This window comes from Tupaia chinensis, unplaced genomic scaffold (assembly GCF_000334495.1).
Source record: "Tupaia chinensis unplaced genomic scaffold, TupChi_1.0 Scaffold000359_1, whole genome shotgun sequence".
Taxonomy (NCBI): domain Eukaryota; kingdom Metazoa; phylum Chordata; class Mammalia; order Scandentia; family Tupaiidae; genus Tupaia; species Tupaia belangeri.
This window is the reverse complement of record NW_006159855.1, coordinates 1262424-1282400: the sequence shown is the minus strand read 5'-3', so window position 1 is coordinate 1282400 and position 19977 is coordinate 1262424. Positions and strand designations below refer to the sequence as shown.

General features: G+C 52.3%; 1 protein-coding gene across 1 annotated transcript; it reads left to right on the top strand.

Annotated features, from left to right (window-relative positions):
* The first annotated feature begins 1073 nt into the window (after positions 1 to 1073).
* ANPEP (alanyl aminopeptidase, membrane) lies at positions 1074 to 19578 on the top strand. The gene is made up of 20 exons (XM_006152812.2): positions 1074 to 1905; positions 2380 to 2522; positions 2626 to 2768; positions 3215 to 3341; positions 3421 to 3575; positions 3768 to 3881; positions 3974 to 4117; positions 4248 to 4313; positions 4447 to 4512; positions 5761 to 5936; positions 6163 to 6242; positions 7998 to 8131; positions 8239 to 8294; positions 9137 to 9284; positions 14132 to 14223; positions 15228 to 15338; positions 15480 to 15647; positions 16363 to 16503; positions 16857 to 16938; positions 18985 to 19578. Exons 1-20 carry the CDS (start codon positions 1307 to 1309, stop codon positions 19135 to 19137), a joined length of 2898 nt encoding a protein of 965 aa, XP_006152874.1. The 5' UTR covers positions 1074 to 1306; the 3' UTR covers positions 19138 to 19578.
* The last annotated feature ends 399 nt before the right edge of the window (positions 19579 to 19977 follow it).

Sequence of the window (19977 nt, the reverse complement as noted above, 5' to 3'; positions counted from 1 at the left end):
GAGTGACTAGAATACTGCCACCAAGAGGAGCGTGGTGGAAATGACCCTGGGAAAAGGGCAGGCTGACCACACCTAGACTTGTAGTCCCTTTAGAAGGTCTAGTCGGGATGCTACAAACAAAAGGAAGCTGTAAGCAGTGGCATACAGTGATCCAATTTGTGTGATGAACTGGTTTGCAGAGGCCTGAGTAAAAGAGGGGAGTCGGAAGCGTGCAGCTGTATCCACACAGATGATGAACTTTGACCAAGGACTTCGAGTTAAGGATGAGTTGGGTTAGGGGGTGAGGGTCAGGTGCCCTTGAGATCTGAGCTGGCGGGTGGGAAGGGGGATAGCGAACACCTTTCCTATAAGGGCAGGTTTTACTACCTGATAAAGAACATCTTCATTTCTGTCAAGTGTAGAAAATGAGGCAGTGGTGGAGCGCCAGGCGAGCAAGAAGGGAATGACTGCTAGGGTCTACCACGTGGTGGTTAATATGTTTTCTCGTTAAATCTGTTCAACAAATCTGAGAGGTAAATACTGTCATATTGCCATTTATTTACGAGGAAAGAGGTCCAGAAAGGTTAAGTCAGAGCTGAGCCAAGGCGAAGACTCCCCTAGCCCCCTTACCTTTTTTTTTTTTCTTAAAAAAAAAAAAGATAAACCGACTCACTTCACTTTATTCAGTGAATCGTTAATTGAGGGAAAAGTATTTGGCAGGAGGGAAAAGGGAGGGGAACCTGGAAGAACTCCCTGCTCTGGAAGAATGCACGGGAGGTTGGCATGGTGTCACTAGGAGCCCCTGGCATCTTTCCAGAGACCCAGCCCACAGGGTGACCCAGCATGTTCTTGACAGGAGCTGGGAACCAACTTCCTCTTCTCCGTGCACTTCCTACCTCTGGTCCCTGGGAAGTCCTTGCCCAACTCTACCTTTGATCCTGCTGCTGTTCCCACCATCTCAGCTCCCTGGCAGATCAATGCCACCTGGCCACCCCCTCTACCCTCTGGGCCCGCAGCCTGCAGCCTGCCCTTCAGCTCTTAGGCCTGGTTCCCAGGCTGCCTGCAGCCTGTAACTGGACACTCTTTGCTCCCAGCAGGCACCCCGAAGCAGCCGCGCTCTGTGCACCGTCCCTGGGTCTCCTCTCCGCAGCCCCGGCAGAGCGTGCTCCTGACCAGCCCAGTGACCTTTGCCTGTCTGAGCCCTGGTTAATTTTTGCCCAGTCTGCTGGCACCGAGGCTCCTCCCCCTCGGGGATATAAGCCTGGTCCGAGGCTGCCCCGTTCCCTGCCTCTCCTGAGCCAACCCACGCTCCCTGCCCACCTTCACCATGGCCAAGGGCTTCTACATTTCCAAGTCCCTGGGCATCCTGGGCATCTTGCTGGGTGTAGCAGCTCTGTGCACCATCATCGCCCTGTCCGTGGTGTACTCCCAGGAGAAGAACAAGAACGCTCAGAGCAACACAGTGGTCCCCACGACACCGCCCTCGACCACCGCGGCCACCACCTTGGATCAAAGCAAACCGTGGAACCGATACCGCCTACCCAAGACTCTGATCCCCGAATCCTACAGAGTGAGGCTGAGGCCCTACCTCACCCCCAACAGTGCAGGCCTCTATGTCTTCGAGGGCTCAAGCACTGTTCGCTTTAACTGCACAGAGGCCACCGATGTTATCATCATCCATAGCAAAAAGCTCAACTACACCATCACCGGAGGGCACAGAGTGGTCCTACGGGGCGTGGGGGGCTCCCAGCCCCCTGCCATCGACAGGACTGAGCTGATAGAGCCCACCGAGTACCTGGTGGTGCACCTCAAGGGCTCCCTGGTGAAAGGCAGCCAGTACGAGATGGACAGCCAGTTCGTGGGGGAGCTGGCTGACGACCTGGCAGGCTTCTACCGCAGCGAGTACATGGATGGGGACGTCAAAAAGTAAGTGTGGACCAGCTCTGCCTGGTGGGGCCGATTCTGAGGGATGAGAAAGGGCCTGGGTTTGAGACCTCTGAACCCTCTGGGGCCTTTGGCTAGCCCATCACTTCCTCTACGGCTGCCCGGAGAATAGCCATGTTCCAATATGACAAAGCAGAAGGGCCTCCCTCCCACACTGGGGAGTCAGGGACTCTGGAAGAGAATTTCCCCTGGACAGACAGAAAACCTGAGGCTCAGAGGAGAGGACCTTTCCAGAGGTACCCCAGCTCATACAGGGGCGAGGCCTGCCAGGACTTTGACTTTGGTCTCCTGGGGTCCATTGGCCTGTCGGAGGTCTGAGGCTGCCTGGAGGAAGCTGGTGGGGTGGAGCTTAGGCTAGAACAGCCTTCCTTGCATCCCTTCCCCTGCACGCTCAGGACCATCTCAGAGCCCCAACCCTGCCCATCCTGGCAGTCTCTAATGCCTTGGTTTGGGCAGGGTGGTGGCCACGACACAAATGCAGGCTGCAGATGCCCGGAAATCCTTCCCGTGCTTTGACGAGCCAGCCATGAAGGCCACCTTTGACATCACACTCATCCACCCCAAAGAGCTCAAGGCCCTGTCCAACATGCTTCCCAAAGGTGAGGCCTGGGGCCACACAGCCTGGGGGAGCACACACCCGGGGCTGGGGTGCAGGGCAGAAGAGAGAGTGCCTCCACACATGATCTTATGCTCCGTACCCAGATCCCACCGGCATTCCATTACCGGATGACCCCAACTGGGTTGTCACCGAGTTCCAAACCACGCCAAAGATGTCCACCTACCTGCTGGCCTACATTGTCAGCGAGTTCGAGAACGTGTCGATGGAGTCTGATAACAATGTCTTGGTACGAAGCTGTGCCCACTTGTCCTTTGTCCACCGTGGCCTTGACTTGAGTTGTCGTCCTGTTGTCCTCATCCCTGTACCACCTTCCAAATTGTTAGGCCAGCATTAGAATCCCAGCTCTGAGTGATCTCGGGCAAATGTCTTAGGTTCTCTGAGCCTCAGTCTGTACATCTGAAAAATGGGCATATTGATTCCTTTTCATGAAGGGAGTTTCTGACCCACGGGTGCCAGATAGATGGTGGTTATGATGGTTATTTTTCCTCAAAAGTCCCTCCACAGGACCCAAAAACCCCTCAGAGCCCCCATTTCCTCTCCTCTGCTGATCAGGCCCAGTTAGTTTCCTGGCCCAGACCCACTGGGGATCCCCCAGCCTGTTAGTGCACTAGGTTCCACCCACCTGCACCAGGACCCAAGAGGGTCCCTGACCTACTCCCACCCACCTGGCAGATCCGGATCTGGGCCCGGCCCAGTGCCATCCAGGAGGGCCACGGTGCCTATGCCCTGAATGTGACAGGCCCCATCCTAGACTTCTTTGCCAGACACTATGACACGCCCTACCCACTACAAAAATCTGGTGAGTGAGGGGCCTTAAGGGAGGTGGTGACTGGGGCTTCACACTTGAGCCCATCTTGCCAATGGTCTCACCTCCCCAGACCAGATCGGCCTGCCCGACTTCAATGCCGGAGCCATGGAGAATTGGGGGCTGGTGACCTACCGGGAGAACTCTCTGCTGTTCGACCCACTGTCCTCCTCCAGTAGCAACAAGGAGCGGGTGGTCACCGTGATAGCTCACGAGCTGGCCCACCAGGTAACCTCCCGACCGGGGAAGTGCAGAGGAATGAGGGTGCCATCTGGCAGGGTAGCAGGGAGGAGTCATGGTGATGTCGCGAAGGTCCCCAGCCTGTGCCTGGCAGGTGGCTGGTACCCAGGATAGGGTAGTTCTGGCTACTGTTGTGACCCAAGGCCTGTGTGACTGGCCAGCTCCCCCACACTCCCACAGTGGTTCGGGAACCTGGTGACTGTGGAGTGGTGGAACGACCTCTGGCTGAATGAGGGTTTTGCCTCCTACGTGGAGTACCTGGGCGCCGACTACGCAGAGCCCACCTGGAACCTGGTGAGCTGCTGCCCTGGGTAGGGGTGCGGTGGAGGAAGACCCAGGTTGCCCCTTCCCAGACCAGCCTCCTGAGGGCTCTCAGGGATTTGCAGAAAGACCTCATGGTGCTGAATGACGTGTACCGAGTGATGGCTGTGGATGCACTGGCCTCCTCTCACCCGCTGTCCACCCCCGCCGAGGAGATCAACACGCCGGCCCAGATCAGCGAGCTGTTCGACTCCATCTCCTACAGCAAGGTGCTGCCCCGGGCTCCACGCTGGTCCTGAGACAGCAGTGGGCATAGGGTGGGGGGCTCTGACCAGCCTGCTGTGGCCACAGGGTCCTGGTGTCTCAGTGCAGAATTCTAAGCCCCCTCCCTCCCCGCAGGGCGCCTCCGTCCTCAGGATGCTCTCCAGCTTCCTGACTGAGGACCTGTTCAAGCAGGGCCTGGCAGTGAGTACTGTGTCCCTCCCCCAGCCGCGGGTGGGTTTCCTACACCCCTGCCCCTTGTCCTCAAGCCCCAGCAACCACAGAGGTGGAGTTGGGGGGCACCAGCTCAGCCTTCACTGTGTCTGTCTCTCCACAGTCCTACCTCCACACCTTTGCCTACAAGAACACCATATACCTGGACCTGTGGGAGCACCTGCAGAAGGTCAGTAACAACCAGCCTCTGAAGCCTTCCTTTCAGGGTCCAGAGGTGCCGAAAGCCCCTGGGGAGAGCACATGTGTAAGAACGTGCCTCGCTCTACTGCCTGCCGGCCCAGGCAGGTCATCTGGAACCTTGGTTGCTCATCTGTAAAATGGGTACAGCCACAGCTCCTTGAAAGAGGAAGTTATGAAAGCTGGGGTCAAGACCCCCCAGCCAGCAGCCCCCCTCACGCTGTAGCCAGCTCTGTGATGGGGGAGACAGCAGCTGGGAGTCACTTCCTCTTGGGAAACCTGCCCCGCCTGGAACTTTGGAGCCAGGCATTCACCCTACTCAGCACTCTGGCTGCCCTGCGCCCTGGGCCCCTCCCAGCAGCCTTTGCACACAGCACCACCCTCAGCACAAACTCTGACCTGCTGTTCCCCTTGCATTCCTGTCAACACCCACCCAGGCAACCCCTGTGTGGGCAGACCCCTCCCCCAGCCACCTGCATTCTCCTGCCTTCCCCAGAGGCCACCTTCCCCGCCCCATCCTGCCCAGCTCCTAGAGCTGCAGGAACTGAAGCAACCCTCCTCCTCACCAACACCCCCGCCTGTCCTCACCAGCCTCCTGAGCCCCAATTCCCCTTCCCAGGCCTCCTGTCCAGCCACCCTCACTCCCCAGTGCCCAAGCCCCTCCAGCCCCCTCACTCTCTTTGTAACTAAGCCCCATTTGCAGCCCCCAGGAGCTGATCTCCCCTCAGCTTCAGCCCTTCTCTTTTGCTCTGTTCTGAAGCATTTTCTTTTTTTAGTTATAAACAGATGTTTATTACGAAAGCAATGCACATGTGTGAAAAAAGACAGTGACACCACCCCTAAGCCAGTCCCTTCGACCCTGGTCTGGTGCATTTCCTTCATACCCCTCGAGAGTGACAAAGCACTAAATATTGCTTCTCCCTCATTTCTGTCCCCTCTTCCTTCTCATCTTTCCGCTTGTTCAGAAGGACTGAGTGGCATCCTGGTGCCCCTCCCTGACACACACACACACCCCTCAGGGTGAGCTACAGAGTGGGTAGCCACTTCGGTCTGCTTAATTGACATGGGATAAACCAGAGCTGGAGAATCCCTGGCTTGTCCAGCAAACACCAAGTAGCCAGAAGAGGCAGAGCTGGATGGGGACTCCAGCACTGGCCTCCCACCTGCAGGGGCTGTCCTGAAAGGGTAGGGTTGAAGAGGGTGGTCCACCGACGGTATTGCCCTCTGGTTCCCCCAACAGGCTGTGGACAATCAGACGGCCATCAAGCTGCCCACCACTGTGCGCAACATCATGGACCGCTGGATCCTGCAGATGGGCTTCCCAGTTATCACCGTGGACACCAGCACAGGGATCATCTCCCAGGAGCACTTCCTCCTTGACCCAGAGTCCAATGTCACCCGCCCCTCAGAGTTCAAGTGAGGCGTTGGTGGGGTGGGGTTGTGCCTGTGGGCCCCCCTCACACAGCAAGACCAGCCCCGGTGGTGCAGACACGCACTCCATTCAGGCTAGGGGGTGTGTGTGCAGGGGTGTGGGGTGCCTGAGGCCAGAGTTAGAACTGAGAGCCTGAGCAGCACTGCCCTGGGCTGGTGGAAACCAGGACCTGCCGCCTCTCACCACCTGCCTTTGGGTCTCTTGCGGCAGCTACCTGTGGATTGTACCCATCTCCTCCATCAGAAACGGCAGAGATCAGGACAACTACTGGCTGGAGGGTGTCAAAAACGGTAACCCAGCCCTGCTCTAGCAGGCTGTAGTCCCCACCCTATACTCCTAGCTCCTGGTGCATGTTTTGGGATTGTGGCAGGCCTCGGTGAGGGTGTCCTTTATTATTTCATTCCACAAATAAAGCCAGCATCTTTGGTTTCAGTCCCCACTCTGCTGCTGCCCGGCTATGTGCAGCTCAAGGCCAGTTATCCTCCCTCTCTGGTCTCTGTTTCCTCATCTATAAGATGGGGCTAAGAACAATAGCTAGTCCCTTGGCTTGTATGAAGATTAAAGGATAGAATCTACTTAAAATGCTGGAAATAGTGCCTGGCACATGGTAAGAGCAGCCCTACCCTGTTAGGCACTGAGAAGAAGAAGGTCAAGGCGAGTTGTCCCCTGCCTTGCCGAGGCCACCGATGAAAGGAAGGTAGACGAGCAGTTAAAAACATTGCACTGCTGAGCCAATATATGGCATGGAGATTAAGGCACTGGATCTCACATGGCTGACTGTGTGGTTCAAGTCCCAGATCCTGCAGCTTGAAAAATATGCTGAGCACGTGTGCATGCATGCATGCCCAAAACCCTAAGAGGAGAAGGGATTGTGGCATGGCCATCTCCCCTGGGGGGTACCTTTCCCTCACTTTTCCTCTCTCTGGTGAGAGCACATGCCCTATGACAACAACAAATTCAGAGCTGCATCGAGAGCTTTTAACAGTACAGGGGACCTGAGGACAGGGCACTGCGAAGGAGCAAGAGTCAATTTCATGGAAAAGTCAAAAAAGGCTTCCTGGAGGAGGTGAGCTGAGTCACAGAGAAAGAGTAGGACTATGCCAGGGTAGTGCAGCTGAGAAAGGTATTCCAGGAGGAGGGAATGGTAAGTGCTGGGCCCCAGAGGTAGGAGAGAGTGTGAGGATTGAAGTGTGCTTTTGAGATGAAGCTGGGGCAGGTGGAAGTGGGCCAGCAACCGAGTCTGACCTGTGGTATGGAAGGCTCCCTCTATCTGCCAAAAGAAAGTATGGGGGGACCAGCAGATTGCCCAATGGTTATATCACTGGACTCCAATGTAGTTGACCATGGTTCAAGTCCCAGACCTGGTGGCTTGAAACTCACGCTGGGCACTTATGCATGTGTGCCCAAAATCCCAAGAGAAGAATGGAGGAGAAGGGATTACTGCATGGCCATCCCCCTTGGGGGATGATTTCTCGCTTTCTGTCTCTTAGTCTCTCTCTCTCTGTCTTTCCAGTAAGTGCATATGCCCTATAGCAAAAAATCTCTTTCTCTGTCTCTCCAGTAAGCACATATGCCCTATAGCAAAAAATCTCTCTCTCTAAAAAAAAAGTATGGAAGGGAATGAGAGGAGGGGGAACTGGGAGGAGAGCGTGCTAAGCCCCAGGGAAGTGGTGAGTGGTGTTAGGGATGCAGAGTGGATGGGAGGAGAGGGGAGAAGGGAGTTTCCTGGGATGTGAGGAGCCCCAGAGAGGGAGGAGTAGGAAAAGGGGGTGGGAGCAGGGGAAACAGCCATGAAGATGTCCAGGCGGCTGTTAGTGGTCTGGCCACAGAGTCTGGGGAGCAGGGCAGCCTGAAGTCCAGAGATGGCACATACTCTGCGAGGTCACCTGGCAGTTCTTCACCCTGACCGTCTGCTTCTTGGCTGAAGCTCAAGAATGAGCTGGTGCCAGGTCACAGGGGCAGCTGCTCTTGTTAGGTTTGGAGAGAGGGTTTGGGGGTCAGCCTGTGGTCTTTGAGCAACCCTCCACTCCGGTCCTCCCCAACAGCCCAGAGCCAGCTGTTCCAAACAACGTCCAATGAGTGGGTGCTGCCGAACCTCAACGTGACAGGGTATTACCAGGTGAACTATGATGAAGACAACTGGAGGAAGATTCAGACTCAGCTGCAGACAGACCCATTGGTGGGTGTCCACCACTCCCGACCCTGTCCCTGCCCCAGGAGGGGACACCAGACTGCAAGCCCGCCCCACTGCCAACCTGAGCTCACATGCTCTATCTCCCCTTCTAGGTCATCCCAGTCATCAATCGGGCACAGGTTATCAACGACGCCTTCAACCTGGCTAGGTGCGTGCCCCCCTTCCTGGTCCAGCCACAGAAAACCCAGTCTGGTTTGTGATGAGTCGGGGCTGTGTGGAGGTTCCTGGTGTGACCTGTACCCCGTTCCTGGGAACCCACATGTCGTTTCACGGATGAGGAATCTGGCACTCAGTTTGAGCATCTGCGGCCATGCAGTTGCCCATGACAGCCTGACACAGACCTGTCCAACTCCAAAGCCACGCTTTATTCATGGTACCAAGCTCTCTCTGAGGGTGGTGTGTGCCAGGCCATCATATAGGTGCCCAAAAAATCAGGATGGGCAGGACTGGAGGGTTGCAGCATGGATGCACGAACACTGACTGAGCACCTGCCATCTGTGGTCAGGTGGCAAGCTCTCTGATGAGTGACGTCACCTGTCCACGTGGATATTTGTAGACCAAATGTGCACAGGTGGCTTGAGGAGGGGGAAGGAAGGCCTGGAGTGCCCAGCAAGTCAGAAGAGGGTGTAGAGTTGACAGCTCAGTCTTTTTGTCCTTTCAAATCTTAGTTCTTTTTCCTGTGAGCTCTGTGGCCTTGGGCAAGTCAGTTCGCTTCTCTGAGCCTGTTTCCTCATTTGTAAAATGTGGATAATAAGCAAAGGAATGTCACCAGCAATGCGTGAGGGCGGGCCCTTGTTTGTGACACCAGTCAGCATCTGTGTCATTCCTTGTCCAATGGCAAATGCTTGAGCTGGGGTTCTGGGACTCCAGGTTTGAGGAAGAGATGGTGGGCCCAGGATTGAGGAACATCCTCGAGGGCTTGGACTGGGCTTTCCAAGGTGTGGCTGGGCTGCGTGGGGTGCTTACTTGGGCCCCTCTGTTTGTCCCCAGTGCCCAAAAGGTCCCTGTCACTCTGGCGCTGGACAACACCCTCTTCCTGAACCAGGAGACAGAGTACATGCCCTGGCAGGCCGCCCTGAGCAGCCTGAGCTACTTCAAGCTCATGTTTGACCGCTCCGAGGTCTATGGCCCCATGAAGGTATGGAGTTGCAGGGCTGGGTTCAAGAACCAATCACCCTGGTGCCAGAAACTGCACCATTAGGAAGTGAATAGAAACATGGCCTGGCAGGCTTGGCAAAGGGGCGAGAGGGTAAGAGGGATGGAGGAGAAGGGAACAGGTGAGGAGGCAGGTGGGGCATAAGAAAATTGTCGCTTGCTGCTACTCAGATTCACTAACAGGAAAACTGGGAAATTAATGCTTTTGGAAAGTACAGAAACAACACAGGCCCCCATGTTGGGAGGCAGAAGGCTTATCTTTTACCAGTTGTGTAGCCTTGGACAACCCTTTCTCAGCCCTAGTTAACGCCTGTAAAATGAGCAAGCCACAACCTGCCAGTCAGCCCTCTGGGGCTGTGAGGAGGATGCTGGTATTAGTAGGCTTTGAAGTATTTCATTGCTGAACAGAGGGCTTCTTGGGGGGTGAGGTGCATTCATAGGAGACCAAAAGGAAACTCAACCTTGTTCTGAATGAAACTACATTCATAAGATGTTACCTGCATTATCAAAACACAAAGGACAAAAAACAACAAGCAAAACACAAAAATATTTAAGTGCCTGAGAGTTAGGGATTGGTTAAATTAAACTATAGGATATACGTGTGATAGACTATTACATAGCCATTAGATCATTCCTCCTTGAAATGATCTCTTTTTTATTAAAAAATTTTAGTTGATCTATTAATATCCTATTATGGTCAATGAGTTATTTTGGTAAATGAAGTTTTAACTTTCTTACCAGATTTCTCCCACCCTTCTAAGATCACAGTGTCTGATCAAATCAATATTCAGCATTTGCTTTATTGTGATTGTGTAAATAGTATTCTCTGCTGAGCCACAGAGGATACTAGGTTTATATTTTCTCCCTTTACAACGATAATATAAACAGATAAAACATCTGTTTTATTTTCTTCTGGAGGCATCCTTCCTGGGGTCTTCTGTCTGCTTGCTTCCTTCTAGAAATGCTACACAGCTCCCCAGCTCAGGGGCCCGTCCCCTGTCCTTTCCTCTGCTGCACCTTCTGTTTCCTGAATCCCACAAATTCTTTCCTGATTTTTCTCCCTCATAGGAGAACACATCTTTTAGGGGAGTTTTGGAGAGAAGGTCCATGCGAGGTGGGTTTTCTGAGCTAGAGTGTCTGAAATGTCTCTATTCCACTCTCACACTGGATCGAAAGCTCAGTGGGTATAAAAGTATAAAAGTATCTGGGATGAGCCAGTAGGTGGTGTAGTGGTGAATGCACTGGACTCCCACATGGTCAACTGCGGTTTGAGTCCCAGACCCAGCAGCTTGAAACTCACACCAGGCATATGTGCATGCATGCCCCAAATCCTGAGAGGAGAATAGAGAAGGGGGTTGTGTGGCCATTTTCCCCCAGGGGTGGGGGGGGATTTCTCACTTTCTATCTCTGTCTTTTACTGCCTTTCCAGTGAGTACACATGTCCTATAGCAAAAAATCTCTTTTTTAAAAAAAAAAAAGTGTCTGGGTTGGAAATTATTAGAATACTTAAGGTCTTACTCCCTGACATCAGGCTCTTTGTGTTACTATTAAGAAGCTCAGAGCCTTTTTTTCTTTTTTTCCCAGTTCTTTGAAGGTGACCAGTTTTCACTCCTTCTGGAAACTTTGGGCTCTCCTCTCTATCCTGGTGGCTTGGTTAGAATTTTTCCTAATTATTCTTCTTCAATCTGGATATTTATGTCTTTTAGTATTAAAATATTTTTGTATTGCTTTTATTTATTTATTTATTTTTAGAGAGAGATTTTTGCTATAGGGCACATGCACTTGCCAGAGAGACAGAGAGAGACAAAAACTGAGAAATCAGTTCCCTGGGGGGATGGCCATGCCACAGTCCTTTCTCCTCCAGTCTCCTCTTGGGATTTTGGGGCACGCACACATATGTGCCTGATGTGAGTTTAAGCCAGTGAGTTTAGAACTCGAACCACGGTTGACTACGTGGAAGTCCAGCAATGTAACCATTACACCATCTGCTGGTCCCTGTAATTGCTTAAAAAACAAAACAAACAAACAAACAAACAAAACAGCTTATTGTTATTATTTGCTTAATTTGACCAGAGAAAGACAAAGAGAATGAGAAAGTGAGAAAGCAAACCTCCAGGTACGCGACTTGAACCATGGTCAGCAATGTGGGAGTACAGTGCCTTAACCACCACTACTTGCTGGCCCTGCATTGCTTCTTTTATTTAAAAAAATAATTTTGGGGACCTGCAGATGGCGTAATGGTTATGTGGCTGGATTCCCACATAGCCGACCATGGTTTGAGTTCTAGAACCAGAGGCTTGAAACGCACACCAGGCATGTGCACATGTGTGCCTGACATCCCAGGAGGAGAATGGAGGAGACTGGATTGCAGTGTGGCCATCCCCCTTGGGGGGTGATTTTTTGCTATCTGTCTCTCTGTCTCTCCGGCAAGAGCATGCACCCTATAGCAAAAATCTCTCTAAAAAAATTTTTTTTTTGCCAGAGGACATGTGCACTCACCAGAGAAAGAGAGACAGACAGAGGGAAAGGGAGAAAGCACTTCTCATGAAGTTGATCGCACTACGATCTCTTCTCTATCTCTACCACCTGCCAGGATTTGGGGAACGCACACACACTTTGGTGGGTTTGTCAAGCTATGAGGTTTAAGGTTTGAACTGTCCATGTGGGATCTGGTGCCTTAACCACCAGGCCACTGTGTGGGTCCCTGCATTATTTCTTTAAATATTCATCCCCCTCCCCATTTTTTTTTCTCCAAGCATCTCTTTCTGGGACCCCTGTTAATCTAGCTTGTTTCTCTTGCCTTGGTCCTCTTGTCTTCTGATCTCCCCTGTTTTCTAGCTTGTTGTCTTTTTATTCTGCCCACTGGGTGGTTCCCCGAGTTTCACATGCCCCTTGCCTGAAGATTATTTTCTTCTATATTTTTATTTATTTATTTTTAAAGAATTATTTTATCCAACTTTATTTATTTATTTATTTTATCTGACTGAGAAGAACAGAATAAGAGAAAGTGAGATGGGACCAGCAGATGGTGTACATCGCTAGACTCCCACATGAAAGACTGCAGTTCAAACCAGCAGTTAGCGTAATGGCTATGTCGCCAGACTCCCACGTAGTCAACTGCGGTTCGCGTCCCGGACCCAGTGGCTTAAAACTCACGCCGGGCGCGTGCCCAAGATCCCGAGAGGAGAATGGAGAAGGAATTGCAGCGTGACCATCCCCCCTGGGGCGTGATTTCTCGCTTTCTGTCTCTATGTCTCTGTCTGTCTGGGGAGCGCACATGCCCTATAGCAAAAACCTCTCAAAAAAAAAAAAAAAAAAGACTGCAGTTCAAGTCCTGGACCTGGTGGCTTGCTTTCTCACTTCACCTCTTTCTCTTTCTGTGTCTCTCTGGTCAAATTAAAAGAAAAATTAAAGTAATTTAAAATAAATGATGAAAATTTTTTAAAAAATTTAAAAGAGAAAGAGAGAGAGAAAAAGCGAAAGCAAGTCTCCAGGTCCGGTACTCAAACCACAGTCGACCAATGCCCTTAACCACCATGCTCCCTGCTGACCCCCTTCTATCATATTTTTAAGTTTCCCAGTGCTCTTTCTGGTTCCAGAGTCCTGTGCACTAACTCCTCTTCACTCCTCGAGGATATTTATTACAGGCTTCTGTGACGCATTCTGTTTCTCCCATTGACTTGTTTCCTCTGGCTTTTCTGTTTGTTTTGGTCTCCTTTCAAGTTGGAGGCAGAGCTGCCTCTTTGGTTTTGAGAGAGAGACAGGAAAAAGTGATCGGAAGCTCCGTGGGGGGTGGACTCTGTCAATTGGGGGGTCTCATTGGGGGGTGACTATGTAGCCAAATAACTTCACTGCGGACCCTCCAAAATTTATGTCCATGGGTGTGTTCTCTTGAGACCATTCGGTTTCTGCAGTGTGAATGAGGCTCGTATGGTGATGCTCAATTTCTGGGGTCAGAGTGGGGAAGGAAATTAGCAGTATCCTGGTCAGAAGGGGAACTTCCACCTCTGACTCTCGTTATAACCCAACAACCTTCCCATGGTGCCCGGTGACCCTACGTTCTAACCCTCTCTGGTTCAGTTTGGAACAAGGAGGGAGGTGGGAATGTGAGGGTTAATTGCTTCCTCTACAGAGGGACACAATCTCCCTGTTGCTGCTCCTGCCTCACCCCTGCCCTCTTCCTGTCCCTTGAATTCTGAGCCTTGTCCTAGCAAGTCTCCTTGCTTCTATCTGCCTGTCCGTAGACGCTCTGCTGCAGATTCTCCCACTCTGCCAAATGGAGACATCTCCCACTCCTCCTGTCCCAGTTGCCTAAACTGTGTTGCTGTCACACCCACTGTTTCTTCTCTTGTTCTTTTTGTCCTCGGGGGTTTATTCCTTTTACGTTTGGATGTGAACTCAGGTTGGCACAGAAGCCAGTCTTCCATGTTGAGCCAGAGAGTCTGCACAGGATTTCCGCCCCGTGGGGTGGGGCTCACATTCTGATGTTCACGAAGAGGAGTGTGCAGGTGCGTGTAGTAGGGCATGCCATCTAGGATTGTGTACGGGCACCCCACAGCATTCACACGGTGATGAGGTCACCTAACGACACATTTCTCAGGCTGTATCCCCGTCATTGTTAAGAAGATGAGAAGAGACTTAGGCAAAAAGTGACTAAGGCTTTGAAGAGAAAGAACCTCAACTTATTCATCTGAAGCCTAGCCTTGAGTGCTACTGACCTTGGGCAAGACCTGACCTCTGACCCCCTCACCCAGACACTTCAGGGGCTCTTGGTGCTCCAGGTAGGTCAGACATGAATCTTTGAAGTTATTTTTGTTTCCTTTCCCCTAGAACTACCTGAAGAAGCAGGTCACGCCCCTCTACTTACACTTCAAAAATATCACGAATGATTGGCAAAATCAGCCTGAAAACCTGATGGACCAGTAAGTATGACTCCCTCATGGGTTTAGAAGTCCTAGGTGACCTGGGGATCAAGAGCCACCCCTGGGTGAGATTCTCTGGGGCTCTCAGTGTTAGCTGGGACACCAGGCAGGGAGAGACCCTGCTCAGAAGCAGACGCCCCTGCCCTGAGGCTCTGTATGGACTGTGGGTCCATCTGGCCTCAATATAGAGGCCCAAACTGCAACCCAGAGGTCACCTCACCCTCTGGACATCATATGGTTCTGGCTCTTGAAGCTGGGACAGTCTTGGGGTTGCCTCGGGCCAAGGAAGGTCATGCCCTAGGCTTTGCCAAGGGCCACAGAGCTTTCAGCTTCAGCCAGGAGTTGTATATCAGGAGGTGAATTTTTTTTTAGATTAATTAATTATTATTATTGTAATAGGGCATGTGCACTCATCAGAGAGAGACAGAGTAAGAGTAAGGAAAGCAAGCCACCAGGTCTAGGACTCAGTCCACAGTCGGCCATGTGATAGTTCAGTACCTTAACTACCACGCCACCTGCTGACCCCAAGAAATTTTTTTAATTTTGCTATAGGGGGGACCAGCGGGTGGCGTGATGGTTAAGTCGCTAGACACTCCCACATTGCCGACCACGGTTCAAGTCCTGGAGCTGGTGGCTTGCTTTCTCATTTCCCCTCTCTCTCTCTCTCTGTCTCTCTCTGGTCAAATTAAAATAAATGGATGAATAAATAAAATAAAATAAATAATTATTTAAAAAATTTTTTTGCTCTAGGGTGTATGTGTTAGCCAGAGAGACATAGGAGAAAGGGAAAGTGAGGAAGCACCTCCCCCGGCGGGGATGGCTACTCCTCAATCCCTTCGTCATTCTCCTCTTGAGATTTTGGGCACACACACCACACTTGGGATTTGAACGGGGCAGTTGGCCATGTGGGATCTAGCCCCTTAAACACCACATAAGTAGCCAGCCCAGGGAGTGAATCTTGCTGGAGTCTGGGCAGGGCACTAAGCAGGAGTTGCTCGGGACAGGTACAGCGAGATTAACGCCATCAGCACTGCCTGCTCCAACGGGCTGAATGAGTGTCGGGAGATGGTGGCTGCTCTCTTCAAGCAGTGGATGGACAACCCCAGCCACAACCCGTGAGTTCCTCCCTGCACCTCCTCTGCCAGTCTCCATCTGTCCCTCCAGCTGAACCTGGGGCCCCATAGCCCTGTGCGCAGCAAACCCTCATCCTCTCTCCCCACTGCTGCCCTGCACCTGACACTCCCACTCCATGCCAGGATCCCCCCGAACCTGCGGTCCACTGTCTACTGCAATGCCATTGCCCAGGGCGGGGAAGACGAGTGGGACTTCGCCTTCCAACAGTTCCGGAATGCCACTCTGGTAAATGAGGCTGATAAACTCCGAGCAGCCCTGGCCTGCAGCAACGAGGTGTGGATCCTGAACAGGTGAGGACCTGAGTGAGGCGGTGAGTCTCCTTCCCCCAGCAGAGAACCTTCTAGCCACCCTTACGAACCTGCTAAGGTGGGAGCTGTACTTTCCCCACTTCACAGGTGGGAACAGTGAGGGTCAGAGAAGCAAAGCAACTTCCTCAAAGAACAGAAATGCTGATAAGTGGTAGAGGCAAGATTCGAACCCAGGTCTGGTCCATGTCTTAAGCTGTTAACTGCTGTGGCCTCTTAGCCTTTATTAATGACAACTCATTTTCTTCTGTCAAGGGCTCTGGTGTAGCTGCATTCTAGTCCTTCGGGATGTCCAGCCAAGCATGCCCTCAAGCCCTTGGATGAGGGCTCCTAGTTCCCACTCAGGCCTCAGAGGCCATCACCTGGACCCCATGAAGAAGAGCCACCCTCCATGCCCAAGGCAGCAGTGGTCACCCTACCTGAGTGGGCCTGGGACTCTAGAATCCCTTCCTTCATTTATTCATTGTCAGACATTCTCAAGCCAGGCATGACACCTGGCATAACAGCATCACCCTGTGCAGGTGACTCCGTTTCCCACCTACTGAAGGAAGCAGGACCAGAGAGTCTCTTAGCACACCCCAGGGGGATTTGTGAGCATGCAGGAGGAGGCGTAGTGTTGGGAGGCTGGCACAGGGCTCTCCTGACCCCTCTGCCTGCCCACCCTGGAAGTGGTCTCTCACCCAGCATCCTACCCGCACAGGTACCTGACTTACACTCTGAACCCCAACTACATCCGGAAGCAGGATGCCACTTCCACCATCAGCAGCATTGCCAGCAACGTCATTGGGCAAACTCTGGTCTGGGACTTTGTCCGGAGCAACTGGAAGAAGCTCTTTGAGGAGTGAGTCTGTGGGTGCTGAGGCTGGGAGGCCCTGGGGTGGTCTGCGTGTAGGGTTGGGGATGCCGTATAGGAGTGGTCAGAATGGAGTCCAGCTTGGAGTCTGGGGTTGGGGCAGGAATGGAAAGACAAGGTGAGGGGAGCGGGCCATCCCTTTTCCTACTTGGAACAAAAACATGGCTGGTGGGCGTATCCTCTGGAAAAAGGAATCAAGGAGCGAGCAGTCAGACCTGTGCTCCAGTGCCCACGCCCCACGTCCTAGCAGTGTCTCCTAGGTCTGTCATCTCACCTCACTGTAATCTTATCTGCCACCTGGAGCTGGCCCCGCTCACCTTGATCTCTCTCCTGCCCTGTAGTTACGGTGGTGGCTCCTTCTCCTTCTCCAACCTCATCCAGGCAGTGACCCGACGATTTGCTAGCGAGTATGAGCTGCAGCAGGTAAGACATGGTCCCTCAAGCAGAGGTCAATGACAGGAAAAGGCCCAGCCTGTTCAAAGAGTTGGTAGCTCTTCTGCAGTGCTGGAAGCCACATGGCTGACCTCCAGTTCAGATCTCCAAGGCCTCTGAGACACACGTGGCTCCTGCCAACACCTAAAAGGCTAGGGAAAGGGGACCGCAGGACAAAATCCTCTTGAGGGCTCCTGTCTCCCCACCACCCTTTTCTCTATCTCTCTCTGTATCACTTGCCCTCCAGAGATTAAAATTAAAATGTTGTGGGGCCAGCAGATGGCGTGGTGGGTAAGGCACTTGACTCCCACATGGTTGGCCAAGGTTTGAGACTCAGACCTGGTGGCTTAAAAATAACACTGGGCATGTGTGTGTGTGCCCAAAAATCTCAGGAGGAGAACAGAGGAGAAGGGATTACAACATGACCATCCCCCCCCCCCAGGGGGGATGTTTCTCACTTTCCCTCTCTTTGTCAAGAGCACATGCCCTATGACAAAAACTGAAAAAAAAGAAAAAACGTTGTGTCATTTGCAAGCAGATAATGTTAACTGCTTCCATTCTGAATGCTTTGATTCCATCTTCTTGCCTGATGCCCTGGCTGGAAACTTTTCATCTTTCACAGTCTTTTTAAACTGCCATTTATTTACTGAAGCAACTGAATCATTTGTGGTTTAGAAATCTCTGCATTTCAGGTTTGGCTGCTTGCTTCCACGTGGTGTCTCATTTGTCCCTGTCTCCTGTCTCGATTGCGTAGAGATTGTAATTCAGTTGAAAACTGAGGGTTAAGGGGCCAGCAGGTGGCGTGGCAGTTAAGATGCTGGATCTCACATGGCCATCTGCACAGTTCAAGTTCTGGACTCAGCGGCTTGAAAATCACGCTGGTCACATGTGTGTGCGTGCCCAAAATTCTGAGAGAAGAATGGAGGAGAAGGGACTGCAGTGTGGCCATCTGGCCTGGGTGGTGGTGGGAGTGGGGCGGTAATTTCTCAATTTCCTTTCTCTCTCTCTCTCTTTCTCTCTCTCTCTCGTTGGTGCATGTGTGCTATGCAAAATAATTAATTAACGGGGTTGGGCCAGCTGGAGGAGTGATGGTAAAGGGGGCTAGATCCTGCATGGCCAACCACAGGGTTTGAGTCCCAGACCCTGTGACTTGAAAGACATACTGCGTGGACATGTGTGCACACGCGTGCCCAAAATCTCTAAAGGAGGGAGAAATGGAGAGAAAGGAGCGATGGCGTGGCCATCCCCCATATGGGGTGTTTTTTACTTACTCTCTCTGTGTCTCTGTCTTTCTCAGGTAAGTGCATGTACCCTTTAGCAATTTAAAACAAAACAAAGTTGGGAGGCTGGCAGGTGGCTTGGTGGATGAGGCGCTGGACTCCCACATGGCTAACTGTGATTCAAGTCCCAAACCTGGTGGCTTACTTCCTCACTTTCTCTCTCTCTTTTTCTGGTCAAAATTTAAAAAAATGATAATAATAATAAACTAAATAAATAAATATTTAAAAAAAAAACAAAGCAAGGGGCTAGCAGGTGATGTAGTGATTGAGGTGCTGGACTCCCACATTGCTGACCGTGGTTCAGCTCCTGGACCCGGAGGCTTGAAACTCATGTGTGTGTCCAAAATCCCAAGAAGGGAATGGAGGAGAAGGAATTGCTGCGTGGCCTTCCCCCTGAGAGGTGATTTCTCACTTTCCTTCTCTCTGTCTCTGTCTCTCGGCAAGCGCATGCTTCCTATAGCAAAAATCTCTCTAAAACAAAACCAAACCCAGACGGTAACTCAGTGAAATATCACAATGGCCAGATACCTTTCTGAGCTACATTCTGCTGGCAGCTTTCCTTTGCAACTTGTGCATAGATAAGAACTTTGCCCCAGGAAGAGGTGAAGGAGTGGCTCTTTCTACCATGGGGAACAGGTGGGCCCCCATTCCTGAGGGCCCCAAAGGGGGAGCGGGAGGCTGGAGCTCTAGGAGAACTTTCGCTCAGGGCTGTATTAGAGAGCCAGCCTGGGGCTGAGAACATTTGCCTTCCTGGCAGCTGGAGCAGTTCAAGAAGGACAACATGGAAACAGGCTTCGGCTCAGGCACTCGGGCCCTGGAGCAGGCCCTGGAGAAGACGAAAGCCAACATCAAGTGGGTGAAAGAAAACAAGGAGGCGGTGCTCAATTGGTTCACAGAAAACAGCAAATAGTCCCTGGTCCTCAAAGTCACTGGTCCCCATGGGAGATAGATGTTCACACGTCTGTCCCAGCAGCCACAGAAGGGCCCGTTCCTGGAGCTGTGTCAGTCAAGGACAAAGGCTCCAGCCTGTGGGACCTGTCTAGCTCCTGATGACCAGGCTGTGCAGACACCTCCCAAACCCCCTCCTTGTGACACCTCCCAAACCCCCTCCTTGTGCTGACCCTGCCCCAGGCCTGGTATGTTCCTTTTGCCCAGGCCCTAGGGCTGATCTCAGGGAAGCCCAACTCCAGAGCCAGGTGACCAGACCCCTCGATGGACAATGGGCAGCTTTGAAAGGCCGCCCCTCACCCTCTCGCCTTCCCACAAAGACCTCAAATCTGAGGAATCAACAGGCCACCAGATCTGTATATTTTTTCTAAGAGAAAATGTAAATAAAGAATTTCTAGATGAGCGTTGGGGATCATTTCTGCGGCTGGGGAGGCTGGGAAGGAGGAAAGACTGTGTGGTCTGGGACTTGTAGAAAGGAGAGGAGGGGCTCAGCCTGCTGGCTCTTCCCACCGCTGCTCTTCGTCTGTGCAGCCATGACTGCCTATAGGACTCATCTCGCCCCAGTTCCTGTGTCAGGCTTGAGGTGATAGGTGCCAGGCAGGTCCCAGGAGGTGGAGGTGGGTGCTGTGGACACAGTGCCCCATGGCGGGTGGGAGGAGCTGGGGCTACTGCGGCTCAAGCACAGAGCAGGCCCTGGCAGAGAGGAGGGAGTGCTTCTCCGGAAAGTACCCACCCTAACATGAGGCCAAGGGGCCGGGTGCTAGCTGGGCCCCTCTTCCTACCCCATGGGCACACCTCAGAC